The sequence below is a fragment of the Tympanuchus pallidicinctus genome, unplaced genomic scaffold (genome assembly GCF_026119805.1).
Source record: "Tympanuchus pallidicinctus isolate F22 unplaced genomic scaffold, pur_lepc_1.0 scaffold21, whole genome shotgun sequence".
NCBI classification, from domain to species: domain Eukaryota; kingdom Metazoa; phylum Chordata; class Aves; order Galliformes; family Phasianidae; genus Tympanuchus; species Tympanuchus pallidicinctus.
Window position 1 is genome coordinate 320,490 of NW_026294733.1, and position 19,729 is coordinate 340,218.

The 19,729-nt window shown below is 46.0% G+C and overlaps 1 protein-coding gene across 1 annotated transcript; it reads left to right on the forward strand.

The window, feature by feature from the left end:
* Nucleotides 1-1,098: 1,098 nt before the first annotated feature.
* Nucleotides 1,099-19,433, forward strand: HMGXB3 (HMG-box containing 3). Its single transcript, XM_052684956.1, has 19 exons — nucleotides 1,099-1,759; nucleotides 2,384-2,558; nucleotides 3,019-3,579; nucleotides 4,201-4,299; nucleotides 5,692-5,823; nucleotides 8,347-8,759; nucleotides 9,126-9,301; nucleotides 9,585-9,682; nucleotides 10,243-10,341; nucleotides 10,792-10,941; nucleotides 12,566-12,867; nucleotides 13,941-14,068; nucleotides 14,430-14,561; nucleotides 14,826-15,010; nucleotides 15,591-15,810; nucleotides 15,890-16,023; nucleotides 16,425-16,541; nucleotides 16,911-17,120; nucleotides 17,489-19,433. The coding sequence occupies exons 1-19, from the start codon at nucleotides 1,614-1,616 to the stop codon at nucleotides 17,960-17,962; spliced, it is 3,951 nt and encodes a 1,316-aa protein (XP_052540916.1). The 5' UTR covers nucleotides 1,099-1,613; the 3' UTR covers nucleotides 17,963-19,433.
* The last annotated feature ends 296 nt before the right edge of the window (nucleotides 19,434-19,729 follow it).

Here is a 19,729-nt window from a genome sequence, read left to right on the forward strand (position 1 = left end):
TCAAATATTTGGCTAGGTAATAATTCCAACAAAGCTCTAATGGCCGCTTATCGATCTGGATAAAAGTACAGAGCTTTGGAAAAGTACCGGTTTGGATTAAGCTGCCCAACATTTGACACAGAACAGACAATTTGCCACCAATTATCACACATAAACACGAGCAGACCACATAAATGGTTGCAGAACATCAGGAAGATAAATAACCAGTTGCAGATTTAATACTAGCTGTCATATCACTACTCTGTGGGCTTTACTAACGACTTGCTAGACAAGAGGAGCCCTTATTCTCCCAGATCTAAGACAGAAGATGGATGCGGTTTACATTTCTCTAAAGTTAGAACGCATGATGTAAAACACAGAAATAGACATGCACAGAAAAAAAGAAAACACAAAAAGCTTAATTTAAAAAACGTGTTAGAACAATAGCTGCGTGATAGCTGTGGAGCCAGGAGCTGGATTGAGATATCCCATAATATCTCACTTTCCCAATGGTTGGAAGAAGAGGGCGAGCGCCTATAGCCCTATAAGGCTATTTGTTCCCTGGGGAGCCAGATGCTTATCTTTCAGTGCTCGTGTAAAGCAAGGAGACAATTAGTTATGCACAGCAACGTCTCCGCTTCAAATCCGCAGGAGAAACGCTGGTAAAGAAACGCTGGGGCCCAAAGATCCCACGGCAGTCGGAGCGGTGGCAGCCCCCAGGGCGACACTGCGTTTTGTGACAGGAAAGCTGCTACGAAACGGGGCTCCGCAGCTCTCACGTTTACCAGGTGCTGCCGGCAGACTCCGCCCGTTTGTAATTCCTGCCAGCACATCCTTCTTCCCCCAGCTCTTCCCCGTACGGCACTGCTCAGACCGTCACACCCCCAGCCGGGGCTCCCCGACCCGCAGCTGCCAGGCCTGCTCCCCCCCGGGACAGCAGGCAGGGCCGAGCTACGATGATATTTATGCCGGCTTCAGGCACCCCAGCCCTTTCCCTCCTCAGTGCCACCGCCACCCATCCCAGCCGAGAGCCCGCAACCAGAACCCAACGACAAACCCCTCCCCCCCACCGCTTTTTGACCCCGCCCCGCCACGACCCGGAAGCAGTTCAGTAAGCACTTCCGGCGGCGCCGGGCGGCCGCGGAGCCACGGGTCCGGAGCGGTGCCGCTTCCCCCGGGGCCGGCACAGCATGCGCGGCCTGCTCCGCCCGCCCCCATCCCGGCCCCCAGCTCCGCCGCTTCCCGCCCCGCTCCGCCGCGCCCCGGCTGGGATGTGACCGCGGCTGCGTCCCGGTGAGCCGAGGCCTTGCGTCGCCGTGCCGCGGGAGAGGGAGGGCTCCGCGCTGCTGCTGGGTCACACGGCCGGGGATGGGAATCCTCCCGCACCGCCAGAGCTGTTTCGGAGGTTCCCGGGGTGCTGTGGCTCTCAGCGCACGCGTGCTCCTGTTGTGTTGAGCTGCACGGAACGCTGCCAGAGGTGTTCTCTTCTAAAAGTTAATCGGAAGCTGTCATTATCTTAATTGATATCAACCCTTCCAGTGACGCTGTCTTTTCGCAAGGGTGATAAAGAGCAGTGTTTGTGGGGAGGAAAGTGCTGTGTAGGTGAATGCCTGACGCTGTGTGTGTCTTTAGCGATGGAGGCTCCGTACGATGGCACTGAAGTCACTGTGGTCATGGAGGAAATAGAGGACACCTACACTTACACATCACCAGTGCCTTCCAAGAAGAAAAAGAAATACAAAAGTCCTGGTGATCATGGAGAAAAAGCCAAAAAACCCAGGTAAGTTCTTCCTGTCTTCATTTCTTTATGATCACAGAATGGCCAGGGTTGGAAGGGACCTCAAGGATCATGAATATCCAACCCCCCTGCCACATGCAGGGCCACCAACCTCCACATTTAATACCAGACCAGGCTGCCCAGGGCCCCATCCAACCTGGCCTTGAACACCTCCAGGGACAGGGCATCCACAGGGGGCATCCACAGCCTCTCTGGGCAGCTGTTCCAGCACCTCACCACTCTCACAGTAGAGAGCTTCCCCCGACATTCAACCTAATCTTGAGTGTGGGAACAGTTTTTCCTTCTACCAGTTGATAAACTTTGCAGTGCAGTTGGAACACATTAGTGCCAAACATACATAAAAAGGCAGCCTTTGGGCTCCTGGCATGCCTTTGTGAGTGCTGCCATTGCTTGTTCTTAAGTTTTAATCACATGACTCAGTCTTACTCCTTACTGCAAAAGTTCTCTTCAGAATCTTAACTTTCTTCCAGTTTTAAAAATGCATTTACATGTAGAAATGTATCTCACATGCTTGTAGTTTGACCTTGAACCAGTGTAAAACCTTGCGCTTTTCTTTTTTGTAGTTGCTGTAGAATGACATTAATTTCTCAGTCTGTTGCCTTTCAGATCTGCTTACCTCCTCTACTATTATGATATTTACTTGAAAGTACAGCAAGAGCTTCCTCACCTCCCTCAATCTGAAATCAACAAAAAGATCAGCGAGAGTTGGAGGCTGCTCAGCGTGGCTGAAAAAAGCTATTACTTGGAGAAAGCAAAGCTGGAGAAAGAGGGACTGGACCCAGTAAGTCACCTTTTCTGTCATTCTTTGCCTTGTGAAGAGAGGTGCCAACGGCTGTATTTGTTTTGGCACTTAAATGCTTATGCAGCACCGTAAGAGAACTGTTAACTGCAGATCCAGTTTGTATTTTTGTTTCAGACTGCCTGTATGGAAGCAGTGTGTGAGGCAGTGCCTTTCTTTTGCCTTCTCTTCAGTCAGAGGATAGTGTTTTGAAATTTGAGACAGATGTGTCAGTTCATGCTGATGGGAATGGTAGTTATTTTTGTGTTATGTTAGAGCCATCGATGGTGAAGTGGACGATAAAATGAGGGCTGAGAGGGACTCCAAGCTGTCACGTGGAGAACTCTAGTAGAATACTTGAGGGAGCCATTTGAGCTTTCAGCACTAAAATACTCGTGGAGGACCGAGAACTGAATCCCCCTTTTTCTCTCATGCATTTGTTTCATCCTGTTTCTGCCAACAGAACTCCAAGGTGTCCTCTCGAACTGCGGTAGTTCCAGACATTCCAGGTTTCCGCAAGATTCTTCCTCGCTCAGATTACATAATTATTCCCAAAACCACTCTTCAAGAGGACAGGAGCAGGCAGTCACTGGAGCTGCACGTGACACAGGGTCAGGCAGCACCTGAAGGGACAGCTTCCACCAACATCACAAACGCCTCCCATGACGCTGTGCAAAATGTCCTTTCCGTGGACTCGAGCCACGTCGGCATTTCTGAGCAGTGCATTGCCATTGAAGGACTGTCAGAAGAGACCACTTCCTTCAGTCAGTCAGAGGCTGTGGAAGAAGTGGTGGCATCGGAGGTTCTCTCTCACTACGTTGCGCCTGTGACAGATAAAGTGGCTGGAGATGTCCTCTTGGATGAGGCTTCTCTGGAAATGGAAGGGCAGCCATATCAGACAACCCGGGTGGTTATTGAGGAGACTCTGGTCAGCAGCTCTGCAGACATCTCCAGTGGGAGCATCGCTGTGGCCCGTCCTCAGATCCCCGATGGTGTGTCTGTGGTGGCTGTGGTGACTGGGAGGGTGAGTTACTGGAGTAATGCTCCAAATCCTGCCAGCTTCTCACCAGAAGTGTCTGACTGCTGTTTATCACGTTGTAATTGAGATTCTTGGTGGCTGCAGGAGATCTTGTATTGCTCAGTAGTGTGACAAGTAGCAGCTTTTTAACTCAGCGTTTACTGCATCTCTGCCTGCAGGTTCTCTGCTACGTGCTGCTGTCACTCATATCTTGAGATGATTGGTCAAAGGTTGATTTTTTAAAATTATTCATTATTTTAACAGTACTTGAGGTGGCTTCCAAGATTTTGGGGTGAAGAAATATTCTCTGTGCTCTTGAGCACTGTTTTCTCACTGTTGCAGAGAAAAGGGAGTCCATTTAATTTGAGGTGTTGGGGATCTGTTACAGAAAACGTTGTAAAGTTTTGGGTCTGCTGATTTCAACAGTTTCAAGATGTAAAGAGTTAGATAACTTACAGAGCAGACAGGGTAAGGCTGTTGCATTTGAAATGGTCACTCTTCTCTCCTGCTTCCTGGTCCCATAGATCCTCAAGGTGTGCATTCAGTTGTAGTGTTTGTGAAAGGGTGGAATGCAGAACACCTCACGCCTCATTTTCTGCATGTAATTTCCCTTACACTTCATTTTAGGATACTGAAGAGAGCAGCTCTTCCACACCTGCTACACAGTTCATTATGTTACCTTTGCCAGCTCATTCTGTTGTGGAGAACCCAACATCAATTAAACTGGTAAGGAACCCAGTCTTGTATTTCAAGATATGGATATATTACTGTAGGGTTGCCTTCTGCCAGAGCAGGAAAGGTTTGATCATAGTCCAACTTGAAATCACCACATCAGTTAATGCATTTCTTATCCCTGGCTTTGTGCCTTGTGCAGGCAAAGGGAGGTCTTCAACCTCCCAGAGCATTTTATAATCCTGTTGCCTTTGTCCTCAAGTTCTTGGAAGCAGACAGAGCACATAGTGGTGTTGCAACCCATCAGGTCAGCAGTGGTTTCTGAGAGCAAAAGTCCGCTCTTGTGACAGGAGCATGAGTTCCTGGTCACTTGGATGGCTGTCACTTCAGCCATGTGATGGTAGATGAACAGTGACCTCAGGTTTTGAAAATTCACATTAAAAAAGTTCAGGTTATTGCACAAGGGAGAGTGGCATCATTTCATAGTCTTGTCACTCCAGCCACCCATATTTCTGTAGCCACTGGGAGGCTTCACTGTACAGTCAGCTCAGCAGCTTCTTGTGTTGTGTAAGGGTGGGAAGTCCTGTTGACTTGCATCCCCATGCTTCTAGCAGGTGGAACACTGCAGATATTTATAGAAGTTCCTAGTGTGATGTTTGCCTAAGTGTCTCAGGGAAGATGGAGATGCTTCAGGTATTTATTCCTGAGAAGCACCTAGCTTAAGTGGCCTATTTTCCTTAATGGCAGCACTTGCATTTCTAGGAAAAAGACAGAGTTACAGACTGACAGCACAACAGCTCCCTCAGGAGTGGCAATATGGAATCCTGAAAAATGATGTGCTGACAGAAATTCCATGTGTGGATTTAATGTTCTTGGCAAAAATGGAAGACTCTGGTTTATTTGTCTTTGTAAATAGTGCCTGGTGGTGCTGCTGGTATTACAGTAGCTTACAGTGAGTGACAGTAAAGCACCAGGGAGTATTTTAGCACTGCATACAACAAATTACCTTACTGATGAAAACTGTCTCCACATCACAAGCATTTGTTTCCTTCAAACACTGTCACTCTGACACGAATGCATCATTTAAATCTTGCCTCACTGCAGACTGCTGTTTGAATCATTTGTGTACCATTGTATGATGACTTTTTCAAATTCACTGTTGCAAGTGCAAGGTCAGCTTCACCTGTAGGTTATATGCATTGCTTATCTCTGCAATTTAATCCAAATTCTGGTAACACTGAATGTCTGTGTATAGACAGAACACTTGAATTCAGTGCAATGATGGTGCTGACACTGGTACAAATGAGCGTTGGCTGATGAACAATAGTGAAGGCAGGCCATTTGCTAGATAACACTGGTAAAGTACTTTCTAGGAAAAGGGAGTGACGTGCACAGCTTGGTGTCTTTTCAGCTCTGTAGAGAAACTCTTGACAACTCTTGTTTCAGACAACCACCTACACTCGCAGGGGACACGGGAACTGCACCAATCCTCGCTGCTCATTCACTTATGTCACCAGGCATAAGCCACCAAAATGCCCCAAGTGTGGGAACTTCCTTGGAGGGAAATGGATCCCAAAGGTAAATTTGCTTTTCATTCTCTTTGATTTCAGAGAAAATTGAGTTGGTGAATGGAAAAGTGTGACAGCCAAGTTGCTGACATCTCTACTAGCCATGCTCTCAAATATTTGCCCCTTAAACCACAGCAGTGTAAACATAATTATTCAACTCTTAACAAATAGGTTTGTTATATTAGTCTGAAACAAGACCCCTTGGGCTCAAGTTAAGGGATATTCTCTGTAAAAACTTCATGGACTTGCATGAATTTATCTTGAACTTACTTCATTTTGTGTCTTGTAACACAATTGGAAGTACAGCAACAACAGCATAGTAACAAAGTCCTAACATGCAACAAGTGAGAATGTGCTAAAATGCAACAGCCACAGAAACAAAGGAAAAAAGCTGCTTACCTTTGGAAGTTTGGAAGGCCTCAGTACACAGGGATCTCCAGTAAGAGCCCCTCACCACCACTGCCAACCCTTAAATGAGGTGTGGGAAGGGTTGGATCCTGGCTCCACCTCTTCCAGTCACTCAGGAACATTGCATGCACCTGACCTCCCTTGGGCTGGCCCTGCCTTCCCACCAGGTGCTCAATCACTGGTTCAAGCCCTGACTTGCATTTCTGCTACAGTGTCTACATCCATTAAGTTTAGTTACAAAAAGTTCTTCAAACAAATGGTAGTATCTGAGCTGATGGCTGGGCTTTCCATGTGCTAGGAAACAAATAGTGATGATGGTTTATTATCTTTGGTGCTGTAAACATGCTAAAGTGGATAGGTGGCTAACAGTAAATACATGGTTCTGCCTGAATATGTCATGCCTGCTCTGTTAAATCCTACACTGATTAGAACTAAAATGAGGGAAGTTTTCTTTCTCTTTTTCAACTTCATTCTGCTCTTCTGGGAACATGTTTGTGTAAACAGTTCCACTTACGGTGTCGCGTCTTGGAGAAAAATATGCATCAGCAATTTTTTCTTAGACTGGTAATAACATCAGTAAAACAGAAACTGAATATATAAACACCTTCCTGTTCCTGAGATGAAAGATTAGGTTAGGAGACGTCTGTTTGTCAAAACCTAGAATATTCTCCTGAGTATAATCTCTGTAGAAAGCTTAGAATCCATATGTTTATCATGCCAGAAACTCTTGACTCCATTTCTCCGATAGCATTTGTGGATTACCTGTTTGGTGCTCCATCTTCATTGACCCCAATGCATAACTTCTGTAGCTTCAGTGTTGAAGATAAAACTTCACTTGAAGTTGAGAAACCTTCACGTGTAATTCTGTGTTTCCTGACTCCCTCAGATGCATGCTTTTCTGAGTGCTACTACAGCCCTTTGCGCTGTGCTGCAGTTCTATCCCATAGCTGCACGTTCTGTGTCGAGGGACCTTTAGTTCTCCAGCAGTGTGGAAGAACAGGCAGCATCAGAGAGCTGAAGATAGGAAAGGTTCGCATGCTACGTGGGCCCTTGGATGAATTTGTGGTATTGATGCTAATAGTGATATTTGAGAGAGTTTAAGGGTGACTGTTTTTTCAGAGTGTCTAAAAATAAAAGTAGAGAATCACAGAATGGCCTGGGTTGAAAAGGGCCACAATGCTCATCCAGTTCCAACCCCCTGCCATGTGCAGAGTCAGCAGCCTCCAGACCAGGCTGCCCAGAGCCACATCCAGCCTGCCCTTGAATGCCTCCAGGGATGGGGCATCCACAACCTCCTTGGGCAACCTGTTCCAGTGCAACATCAACCTCTGAGTGAAAAACTTCCTCCTAAATCTCCCCTGTCTTAGTTTAAAACCATTCCCCCTTGTCCTATCGCTATCCATGCTTGTAAACAGTCATTCCCCCTCCTGTTTATAGACTCCTTTCAAATACTGAAAGGCCACAATGAGATCTCCCCGGAGCCTTCTCTTTTCCAAGCTAAACAAATCCCAGTTCCCTCTACCTTTCTTCATGGGAGAGGTGCTGCAGCCCTCTGATCAGCTCAGTGCCCTCCTCTGGACCTGCTCCAAGAGCTCCACGTCCTTCCTACACTGGGGGCCCCAGGTCTGGACACAATACTGCAGATGGGGCCTGACAAGAGCCGAGTAGAGGAGGGCAATCACACAGTTGGCCTTCCAGGCTGCAGGCACACACTGCTGGCTCATGTCCAGCTTCTTGTCTACCAGGATCCCCAAGTCCTTCTCCACAGGGCTGCTCTCAAGGGATTCTACTTGCTCTTGGCCTTACTGAACCTCATTAGGTTCTCGTGGGCCCACTTCTCCAGCCTGCCCAGGTTTCTCTGGATGGCTTCCCTCCCATCCATTATAGTGACTGCACCGCTCTGCAATGCGCTCTGCACCAATGGTAGATAGAATATTATCAGGGACATTCCCATTGTAGAAGATGTTATCTTTCTGCTCTTGTGTGCAATTCATTGCTTAGGCACTCCTAATATTACTGTTTTGATCCAGCATTGGATAGGGCACGGGCAAATCAGACTGTGAAGGGAACCTGCTTATCTGTAAAACCTGAAACCTCTGAAACGTGATCATCTCTTTGTTTCCAGGAAAAGCAACCAAGAAGCAAATCTGAGCCTAACTCAAGCACTTCTCTGAAAACTCCTGCAACTAAAAGAGGTCAGCAGTCAATGTTCTCAGACTCGGTGGCTGTTGGTGAGAGTACCTCCAAGTCTGCCCTGGAAAGCTCTGAAGCGGTCAGCCAGCTGCTGAATGCTGTGCCTGATGGAGGGCAAATGGAGGAGACCGAGTGGGAGGAAGTAATCATCTCTGATGCTCACATTCTTACAAACAATGTGCTTGCTGAAGATGGAGGGAGTGCTGCTGGAGTGACGCTGGGTCAAGAGAGCCAACTGCGAGGAGATTCTTCTGCAGAGCAGGCAGAAAAAGATAGCATAGGGCTGGGAATGCCACCATCTTCCGAGGTGCTGAGTACAAATGCCTCTGCAAAAAAGCCTGTGGTGTGAGTCAGTTTTCCATATGTTATGGGAATGTGTGATGTCTGTTGTGTATCGATGGGACAAATCCAAGAGATGGAAGACTGCTGGCAGTGCTTCGCGCGAGACCCGTTCTGTGTACCGTCTGCTTTCTGCCAGTTCAGGATTGTTCCTTTGAGACAGTTCTGTCCATCAAAGCTATTTTTTTCTTTTAAGTGGCAATTACATTATTGTAGTCGTCTCAGTGCAGATGTATCTTTAGCTCAATTTTCCTTTCTACTACAATAGCTGTGATGATCGTGCTAATAAAGCACAGTTCAGGAAAGAGAAGAAAATTGAGGGTGAGAAGGAAGACATGGAATTTTTTTCCGATTGTAGCTCTTGTCTTTTAGAATTGATGCTCCAGCTGCTGCACACAAAGGGCAAGAAGTAAAGAGTAAACCAAGACCGAAGCCCTCCTTGCTGGCTGCAGCAAGGCCCATGCGAGCAATTCTGCCCGCACCAGCCAGCGTGGGGAGAGAAGCCAGCACTGAGCAGGCTAGCAAGAGACAGGCGTTTGCGAATACTGGTAAAATACTGGGTCTCTGCTATGCTTTGGGAGTGATTGTCTTTCCTCACCATATTGAAGGGTCTTTGTCAAATAATGAGATATGTCTGAAGGGAGACAGTGAGCTATCCTAGGTAAAAAATACCCTCCTTTTCTTTCTAACCAGAAGGGCAGGTAAATGGTGCATGAAACACCTGCTTGGATCATTTCAAGTTCAGAGGAAAATATCTCGTGTGGCTGTGGTGTCATTCACCCATGACCACGTTCCCATGTCTAACCTGCTGTGCTCTTTTCCTTCTTCAAGACAAACATCCTCCTGTGAGAACGTCAGGCTTGAAGCCCAGTACACTGAAGCAGTTGGGCCAGTCAGTTCTGCAGCCTCCCAGTGCTGAGGAGCGCAAGGTAGCTGTGGTTTGTTCTTCAAGTGCACATTTTTTTCTTTGGCATTTTTTTCCCTGGGCAAGGGATCTGAGCTGAGGGATGGAAGATAGAATATGACAGTGTAGCAGCCTGATGATGATGGAAATTGTGGCTGATGGTTTTTCTGAGGTGGCTCTGAAGCAGTGTGAATTGTAGATGGCTGAGGCTAGGAACTGAACTGCTTCTGCTGTTGGACAGTCCCTTGGTTGGTTGCTTTGTGAACTTCCCAGTAGCTTCCAGAAGATGTTACGAGGTCTGGTAGCATTTTGATAATCTGAAATGTAATACCTTATACTGAGGGAGTCTGTGGAAGATGATTGAGTAAAGAAGCAAAGCTTGCAAATATGCTCAAATACTTCTATTTGAATTGTAAAGCCTTGGTATGCAAAACAGTGTTTTGTAAACCATGGATATTAATGAACATTTTCAGATTTCTTGAGAGGGGAAAAAAACCCAAACAAATGCTAATATGTATTTGCTTACAAGATGTGAGTATTCCATTGTAGGTATCTCACAGGTGTTTTTTTCTGCTTTCCATGCAGCTCCACAGTGCTTTGACCAACAGGGCATCACAGGTTAAAGTAGTGGAGGTCAAACCAGACGTCTTCCCTTCCTACAAGTACAGCTGCACTGTGACTTTGGTGAGAATTTTTCAGATGATCTGAGTTACACTGTGGGAATTGTTATCTCTGGGATGAGGCTGCTCTCATGGCTTTTGTTAAACTGACTTACAGAAACGTGTTTTGTATTTAATGTGGGGAAATGTGTGCCGTGTGTCATCTGTTGACCTATCTAGTCTGACTGTGATATGTTGCAGTCATGTTAAGAGCTGGATTATTTTCATACCTGCATTGTCACCATCCCCTATAAGTGTTAGAGGGGAGATTTGGTGGTTTCTGAGTTGAATGTGTGCAGTATCCGTGGTCTCTGGGATTTGACCCAGAACATTTGGGTACCAGTTAAAAATATTTTGTACAAAGTGACAAGGCCATTACGTAACCTTCACACTAAGTGCTGGGGAAAAGCATATGATATTCCAGCAGACTGTTCTACAGCCAAGGTCAGCAAATGTAATTCTCGTGTCCTTCCAGGATTTGGGATTGGCAACATCACGTGGCAGAGGGAAATGCAAGAACCCCTCTTGTAGTTACGTGTATACAAACAGGCACAAGCCACGAATCTGCCCCAAGTGCGGCTATAATCTTGCCAAAGACAGAGCTGAGAAAACAGGAAAATCTCTGGTAAGGTTTGATCTTTCAAAGGGATGTTGTGGAGTGGATGAGGAAGTTTGCAAGTTCCCATGAGAACGTGTTAATTTTATTTTTTTTCCCTGTTTGGTAAGTCTGCTTCTAACAGAGTAACTACTGCAATGCTTGTGATGATGTTTTCTTCTGTTCAGCTTCTGCAGCAGTGGTGCTTCAGGCTCACACTGAGACTGACAGCACCCCGTTCTACCACTGGATGTCTCTGTAGCTTACAGATGCTTACAGCACGTTGGTACGGGCTTGGGAAGCCAGCCCTCAAGTCACAGCTGTGTCAGTTTAGTGGAACTTCAGACTTCATCAAAAAACTCCCAAGCGTGGTCTCCTTTGTGAGCAGTTTGTGGCAAATGTACATCTTGTACATCTGAGTACGTCCTGTGTCAGAGCTTCCTATTTTTAGGGCTTTGTAGTGCAGCTTTGTGTCCAGACTGAATTTATTTCTGGATGTAGTATTTTTTTTTTCTGTTGTGGAAAGATGTTGTTCAAGATATCTCCTGTTGTTGTACATGGGTGTAAATAATGAATCGTGGCCTTCTTTTGGTTTTGGGGTTTTTTTTGCATTTGAAGTTTCAAAGCTTAGCTTTTCTCTCACAGAATTATTATTTTTAAAGCCAGCATTTCAGTCTGTGTGGTAATTTGACCCTTCCATTTCATGTATTTTGAAGAGCATGACTTTATGCATTGTTTAAAAACAAACAAAAAGCAAAATAAAACTCCCCAAACCCAACAAACTGAAGTGGCCCGTGTGAAACCCACACATAAGCAGATGTGTAAGGAACAGCAGCACACTTAGGTCAGCTTGCATTTTGAGAGGCATGTGGCTTGTCTCTTCCTCATTTATTTTGTTGTTTTTTTTCCCTTAATTTTCTGCTGCAGTTGTATTCAGCATTTCAGTTCCACTGCTCAGTGTTATCTCCGTGCTTTTGGACTGGCTGTTTGTCTCATTGCTAGACTAGACAGGAAAACAGATCGAAATTTGGCAGAAAGGTTGGTGTGAATAAAATAGGTTGGTCTGTGTATGTTCTCTCAGTTCTTCTGAGTCACCTAGAGTTTGATCCTGTGTATTTGACTTGGTAGAGGGGCATATGTCTGAGAGGAAGGAGTGCAGCAGGTCCATTGGAATCCATCAGTGTATTCAAACATGGCAGGGCTTGGTTGCTGTGTAACACTTGTCTGTTCTGGCTGCTGTGGATGCAGACTGCTGTAGCTGCCTGAGCACGGTACCTAGGAAAATGTGGGTGATGGCATACGGAGACAGGCAGGAATATTTGACAGAAGTATTGAAGGCTTTGTTGCCCTCTTGATCCTGATCCTTTTTGATCCTCAGTCCCTGCAGTAACGCTCCAGTTTAGTGATAAGCCTACGATGAACTAGTGATACAACACAAGTTCCCCAAAAGGCCATGCTGTGAAGAAGTGTTTTGGGTGAAGTGACTTAGGCCTGAAACTACAATCTGCGGTCAGTGGAGTGCAGTGAAGTAGAAGTCAAGTCTTCTGGGAACAAAGGTCACTGTGCTGCTGCTACCTTTGGTGACTTCTGTGGGCTTCTTCATATTTCATCCCCACGCTTGCCTAGTTTGAAATGTGTCTTGTTTGCTTTCTAGGAGGTCAGTCCAGGTCAGCCTGATGTGCTGAACACCAGTGAGCCCCTCAGCCCATCCCAGAAAGAGATCCAGCGTCAGTCCACCCTCCAGCTGCTGCGCAAAGTCATGCAGATCCCAGAGAACGAATCGGAGCTGGCTGAGGTCTTCACACTCATCCATGAGCTGAACAGCTCGCGGCTCATCCTGTCCAACGTGAGTGAGGAGACAGTCACCATAGAGCAGACCTCCTGGTCAAACTACTATGAGTCTCCATCTGCGCAGTGCCTCCTCTGTAACAGCCCGCTGTTCAAAGGGGGACAGAAGTAAGATTCTGTTTTAGACTTGTGACTCTTTAAACCCTGTGCTGATATTCTCTGTTACAATTATTCAAGAAACGATTTTTGCTTTGACTCCAATTCTGCTGGTGTGACAGTATGCTACATGTCTGTGGGAAGGGCTGCTCTGGATAACTGAGCAGTTCCTGTTTCTCCTCTACCATTCACTTTGCCATGGTTGCTATTACCATACAGCAGAGAGCTTCATCAAAGTGTAACTGCTAAGTCTAGGTTTGATTTTGTTTTGAATCATTACTCATCCCCTATTTGTTTTCCATTCTGATGTTTTGAGGCTGACAGGCAAAACTGTGGGATTATAGATGCATGTTATTTCCCTTTTTCTTTCTCTTCCCAGTCTGAATGTTTGCCATGTTGATCGTTTTGCTTTTAATGTTTCCATTCTTTTTATAGCCTAGCATGGGCTTGAGTGAAGCTTTTCTTCGACCCAGTGCCCAAAAACCCAAAAGACTCTGCAACTACCAATGCATAGACTAGATTCCCTTACCTAGTTCTGCATAAAAGCCTGTAGGATATCTCCTTCCTGCCTGCATTGGCTCTAATTAAACTGCTGCCAGTGGAAGGGAGAGCTAACTTTGAATTTTAATTCCTGTTTCCTTGGGTGGGCAGCTGCATTTCTGCCACTAGGGTGCAACTGGCATTTTCCTGTCTGAACTTCCCCCTTGGATCCTTGTGGTCATGGAATGGGCCATTCTGAAATGGGACTGATTTGGGCACAGCCTGTTGTTAGTCACCATTTGCTGCTCTGTGGCAGTATGGCTGATACTTCTCTCAGGGCCTGTACATTTTCTACGTCTCTCAAATCCTGTGTGTCCAATATGTGGAGCTCTACTGCTGTGTAGAGAATGTGAACGGTGACCTGACTGTGCCAGCAAAATCTATTTAAAAATTCAAAATTTTCTGTCTGTTGTGAATTTATGTGAACTGGCTGAGGCTGACATGTGAGTGAACTGATCTGAACTCAAACAACTTATATTACTGCAGTCCTGGACTGAAAAATCTGTTGGCTTAACTCTGAGCTGTCTTTTGCTTGTCTGTTACAGTTCCCTTGCTGGTCCTCAGGAGTGCTGGCTGCTGACAGCTAATAGATTACAGGTGGTTACAGCTCAGGTCAAGGTGTGCTTGAACCTGCAGTGTTTGGCTCTCCATAGCTTCACTGATATTTACACAGGTAGGAGAAAAATGAGTACAGAAACTTACACCATCAGAAGCCTTGGGACTGCATCAGTAAATTGTCTGCACAGAAAAGCCTCTTATGTGCCCCATTGTATTAAATATTATTATTATTTTTTACTTGAATTTTCCTGTTTCTATAAGTAAACCTGTATTTGTATGATTGAATACTTCCTTGTTGTCAATCTCTGTCTAAGGGATAAATGCTGGGGACAGTTATGGAAGCACTGTCCAGCCATATCCATCTATTTTTGAGCTGTACCTGTATAAGCTTTTTGTGTATCAGTAAGAAAGGAATGTATTTCATTGTGAGGGATATCTGGAACCATGCAGGCAATAACTGTCTGTTACAATTGCAGGCCTTTTCAACGTGGGTAACAAGTTACTGGTGAGCTTGGATCTTCTGTTTGCCATCCGGAACCACATCAAACTCGGAGAGGATCCCAGGGTGGCTGTTGGCAATATTCTCAGCTCTGTTCAGGAGCAAACTGGTGGGTTTTCCCCTTTGTTTTTTACCATACCACGCTAAATTCTGTGACCTGTTGAAGCCTGTTAAGTTAAAAAGGAAAAATCCACCTCTTCTGGTATGGTAGGTTTCTGTTAAATCACTTCCTAAAGCCAACAGCACCTCTGTGACCAGTTCTTAGCATTTCTCTGCAGGACAGGTTTGTTTTTCTCCTGCGTAGGAGTGTTCTGCTACCTCTCCACTGACTTTAGGAAGTGAAAGCTGTAATGGTGGCGTGTTCTCCTTTCAGAAAAAAGCCTGAGCCCAGATGAGCAGGTTCAGCTCCAGGAACTGCTGTGCAATGGCTACTGGGCCTTTGAATGCCTCACTGTCCGGGATTACAATGATATGATCTGTGGAATCTGTGGCATAACCCCCAAGGTGGAAATAGCCCAGAGGAACGTAGAAAATGTTCTGGCACTGAAAAACATAGAGGTAAGCTTTTCAGAGACTTTGCATCCTGTTCATGTTCAAAGCAGACCATAAAGATTCTGCTGAGTCTGGTCTTTGCAATGGACAACAATTATGTGATGCTTTTGTGAGCAGTTTTCTGCTGATGCTTGGCAAGAGGATGTGGCTGGAGTGGTGATGTTTGCACTTCCTCATAGAGCTGTTTGGAGAAAACAAAATCCTTAGTGCCTGGACCACAGCTTTAGTCCAGCAGCCTGACAGTAGGGACCTTGGATGAAATTTGCCTCCCTCCTGTGATATATTATAAAATATTTTTTATTTAACTGCTTTTTCCTGGAGCTGCTGTCTTTCCAACTGGAGAAAAATGCCCTTGTAGCACTACACAGAACATCTGGTTTTATGCCAAATAAATGGTTTTGACTTTCACCCAAAAAGAAGTGATTGTGGGGAGCTCCAGGACAGAAAAGGAGCCTGATGTCATCCTGCTGTACTTGGGATGACCACTCTTCTGGGTAGTCTTTGTGCTTTGAGTGAGGCTGATATCAATTACCAAGAGAGCTGTGGTTATTTATGTTTGACCAGTCTGTTCTATTGCTCTTTCTAGTTTACTTGGCCAGAATTCTTGTCATCAAGTGAAGTGAATGTGGAAGACTTCTGGTCCACAATGGAGACAGAGGTGATTGAGCAGGTGGCTTTTCCTTCTAGCATCCCCATCACAAAGTTTGATGCTTCTATTGTTGCTCCTTTTTTCCCCCCATTGATGAGAGGAGCTGTGGTCATCAATACTGAGAAGGACAAGAACTTGGATGCGCAGCCAGTGCCAGGTAATGGCTGAGGTGCTTATAAGAACTTGATGTGCTGATGGTTTCTCTACCTGAGAACAAATGTTTTCTACTTTTGCAGGTAATGGGAGTGCCTTGGTGAGGCTCCTTCAGGAAGAAACCTTCAGGCTTGAGCTGATAAGCTCTTACAGTGAGGAAGAACTGCGGAGCTTTCTGACACAGTGCAGCATTCCCTGGGAGCCCTCAGATACAAAGGTAATGGCTAATTTGCCCACATATACCAGTCTGCTGAGTGGAGCTGCTTGTCACTGTCTTTCCCTAAATTGCACTTGCCAGCTTAGATAATGAACTTCTCATTTGACTGTGCCAGGGGCAGGAGTGGTTTAGAAGGGTGCCTGCAGAAATTATAGGATTACTTACAGGTTGTAAAAGAAATTTAACTTTGGAGACTGGAAAAAAAGAAGCCTGTAATTACCTTGTCACAGATTCCACATCATGTAATTGCTTGGCATCCTCATGGTGCTGACTGGAATTAGGAAGTTACTGGACAATGTGTAAATGAGCATTTGGAAAACCTTGTCTGCAGCCTGCTCTGTCTTTGGGAGAGTCCATTAGTTTGTCATATACAGACTGTCTCTGGTGCCTGTTTTTTCTAGGACCAGCTCTGTTACTCCCTCCTGGCTCTCTATGACTTTGTACAGAATGGGACAAGCATCAGGCAAACCTCTGCTTACCACACAGGAGGAAAGATCTACAAAGTGTGTCCACATCAGGTAAGGAAGGCTGGAGTTAGCAGTAGCCTTCTTTTACCTGAGTTTTACCCTTTTACCCTTGTTAAATAAAATCAGTCCAGTGGGTCTCTCTGAGCCTCGGGCATGAAACGTGCTGCCTTGGGGGCTGGTGTGTGAGCAGTCCTGCAGGAGATCTTGAGACTGACCAGTGATGGGAAACCTGTCAGAAACTCTGCACACCATGAAGTGATGAGGTGTGATGAGGAAACAGTATCTTCAGAGAAAGTAGCTGTCTGGTTACTGTATTGTTTGCAATACCTGAAAAGAAGCTTAATTTATTCTTCTTCATTTTCTATTGTTGTAAGTTTTCAGTTTTATTGTGCTGCTTGGTACTGATTCTTTTCTTTCCAGGTTGTGTGTGGCTCAAAGTACATAGTAAGAGGAGAAAATGCTCGGGATCACGTGGACCTGCTGGTTTCCTCACGTCACTGGCCTCCAGTGTATGTTGTCGATACGGCCTCTTCAGTGGCACTGTGTGCAGACATATACTGTCCTGACTTGACTTCCCAGCTGTGGGGGAAAAATCAAGGCTGCTTCTCTGACCCTATGGATCCTCCAGCGGTTAGTTATGTCCACCTACAAAAACCTACAATAAAACTGCTTTATATAGTGCATATAGGCAGGGGGAAGTGCCCCATAGCAGTTCAACTTGTGAACTTTGGAGCATGTAGCTTATTTTGTCTCACTGCTCTCAAACTACTGCTATTACTTGAGAAACGGGATAGGAAGAGGGCCGCTAGTGCCTTGGGATTATCTGTAGGGGCATTAGAGTGGGAAAGGGAGCGTACAGAACCAGCTGCGTTTGTGCCATTCAGAAGCGTGACTCAGGTCGCAGTTCCGCTTGGAGTTCAGCTGAATGGTAGTTTTATCTTGTTCTTAATTATGGGGAGCTTTGTTCTGGTTCTACCTGGTGTGTGTCTCTCTCCCAGTACGTCTCCTGCCCCGAACTGCTGGACCAGCACTACAGTGTAGACATGACTGTGGCTGAGCACTCCGTTCAGCACCCAATCACCAAGTCGACAGCACGCCGAATTGTTCACACCGGTTCGGAGCACAACAGTCACCACGATCCAACGGCTCGGCACCACTGCATCTCCCTGTGCCGAGAGCTGGAGCCTTACAGCACCATCATCACTGCTATCAGTGACAGCAAAACCAGCAACATCCGCCAAAGGCCCATCACCTTTGAGAATGCCACACATTATTACCTCTACAATCGCCTTATGGACTTCCTCACCAGCAGGGAAATTGTGAATCGGCAGATCCAGGAGATTGTACAGAGCTGTCAGCCTGGGGAGGTGGTAATTCGTGATGCTCTCTATCGGCTCGGAGTGGCACAGATTAAAACAGAAACAGAAGAGGACGAAGAAGAGAAGCAGGAAGATGATAAAGACGTTGCTTAGTAGCAAACCAACTTGCTGATTTCTCTTTTTGGCTGTGGGCTGGGCCAGCTTCTGCAGGGTTTGGGCAGCTGTCTGGCTCAAGAACTTATTTTTGCAGATTGGAGGTGTGGTAGCGGTGGCTCTGACTGCTGTTAATGACCAAAGAGCTGTGTGCTTCCAGAGTGTCACCAATGCTGTGTGAGTGGGTCTGCCTCGCTCCTTGCTGAAGGCTGCGGCTCCCTCTGTGTGAGGTGTGCGACGGACCCACTCTTCAGCTGTGTGCAGTGTTGCCCTCCCTGCAGTTGGCAAAGTGGAGAAGCAAATGACGTTTCTGGTAGCAGGGGGGATGCATGGCAGTGCACAGGTTTCTTAATTCTGAATCTTGCTTGCTGACTTCTTTGTGCATACTGGTGGCAGGGCTTGAGGATGTGGGAATAGGTTCAAAAGGCAGACAGCGAATTCGTTCCAAAATATTCCAGACTGATTAGCTTAGGACAGTGGCTCCTGCTTGGAAATCCTGCAGAGCTCTCACACAAAGGTTTCAGGGAGTCCTTAGCTGAAGAGGAGGAGCCATGAAGCTTTAAGGTATCCTGTCTGAGAGCCTCCCTGGAGGCTGCCATTCTGAAGCCAGGATTGAGGGTACTGTGGCTGCTGAAGCTGTCTGGAATTATTTGTCCCCTCACATGAGCACTAATAATTTAGAAGCTGAAACACATAGCAAGTGAATGATGTTCTGTACATTAAGAGTTTACCTGTCAGGCCCCAGGGAATCAAGTTCATTAGGGGGCTGTATGAGGTGTTAGCTGGACACTCCCATTTCTATGCTGTCCTCTTGAATGCTTTCTGTTGTTGTTTTGTTTAAGGACTTGAATTTCTGTTACTGTGCCCTTAGAACTGAGTCACAAAGACCGTGAGATCAAGGAGAAACAATGCAGGATTGCCAGTGAGCAGAGGTGTGAGGTCCTCCCTCAGAACAGGCACCGGAGACCTGCATCGACATGGTGCCCTGGGTGTCTTATCCACCTTGCCTGTGTCCCACAGCACTTGTGAGTTAGAGGAGCCTCTTGCTGTCCTGGCTGCTTTCTCAGCTCCTGCAGCACGTCTAAAGAACACCTCGGGCTCTGGCTGTAAAGCTGTGTGTGTGTTGCTGTCAAGTCTCTTTGGTTGTCACTGGCACCAAAGCTGAAGGTTTTTGTTTGCTGTGCTGCAGAGGAGAGGGTGGTGTTGAACTGTGAAGGGAGTTTATTTTGTCTGAGTGAGCAGGGGGGAAGATTCAGAGGCTTGTGGTGTGGTTGAAAATTCCCTTCTGTGAAGGGGAACCTATTGAGTACCGTACTGTAAAAGTAAATGTATCAAGTCTGAGCACATGCAGTAATTATGGCTTGGGGTTTTTCTGTTAAGAACATTAACTTATTATAAGAGATGCTAGTGACTTTTTTCAGTCAGTGATAAAATTTAATAAATTATCTCCAATTTTGGGGGTGAAACTGCGGCCGATTGAGTTGTTTTTTTGCCTACAAGACCTGAAGACTGCAGTGGGAAAGGGTACAAGCACTGTGTGTGTGTAAACTGTGCTTCCAGACTGCACAGACAGGAAGCCTGGTATTCTCAGAAGCAATGTGGTATGAGAAGAACAGCTCAAGAAATTGTTCAGGCCCTTGTATAACTCCTAGGGTTTTCAGGATGTGTGTATATATACATATATGTACACACAAAGAGGCTTCTCAGTACTATCAGTGTTTCTCTGACCCAGATAGCTTGGAACGTCTCTCAGGATACATTTGCAGT

Excerpts from the sequence above, each read along its gene's own strand:
- HMGXB3 (XM_052684956.1), top strand. The coding sequence starts at position 1,614 with ATGGAGGCTCCGTACGATGGCACTGAAGTCACTGTGGTCATGGAGGAA. Across the intron at positions 12,868-13,940 it reads CTGTTCAAAGGGGGACAGAA|TTCCCTTGCTGGTCCTCAGG; the intron begins GTAAGATTCTGT and ends TGTCTGTTACAG. Across the intron at positions 14,562-14,825 it reads CTCTGTTCAGGAGCAAACTG|AAAAAAGCCTGAGCCCAGAT; the intron begins GTGGGTTTTCCC and ends TTCTCCTTTCAG.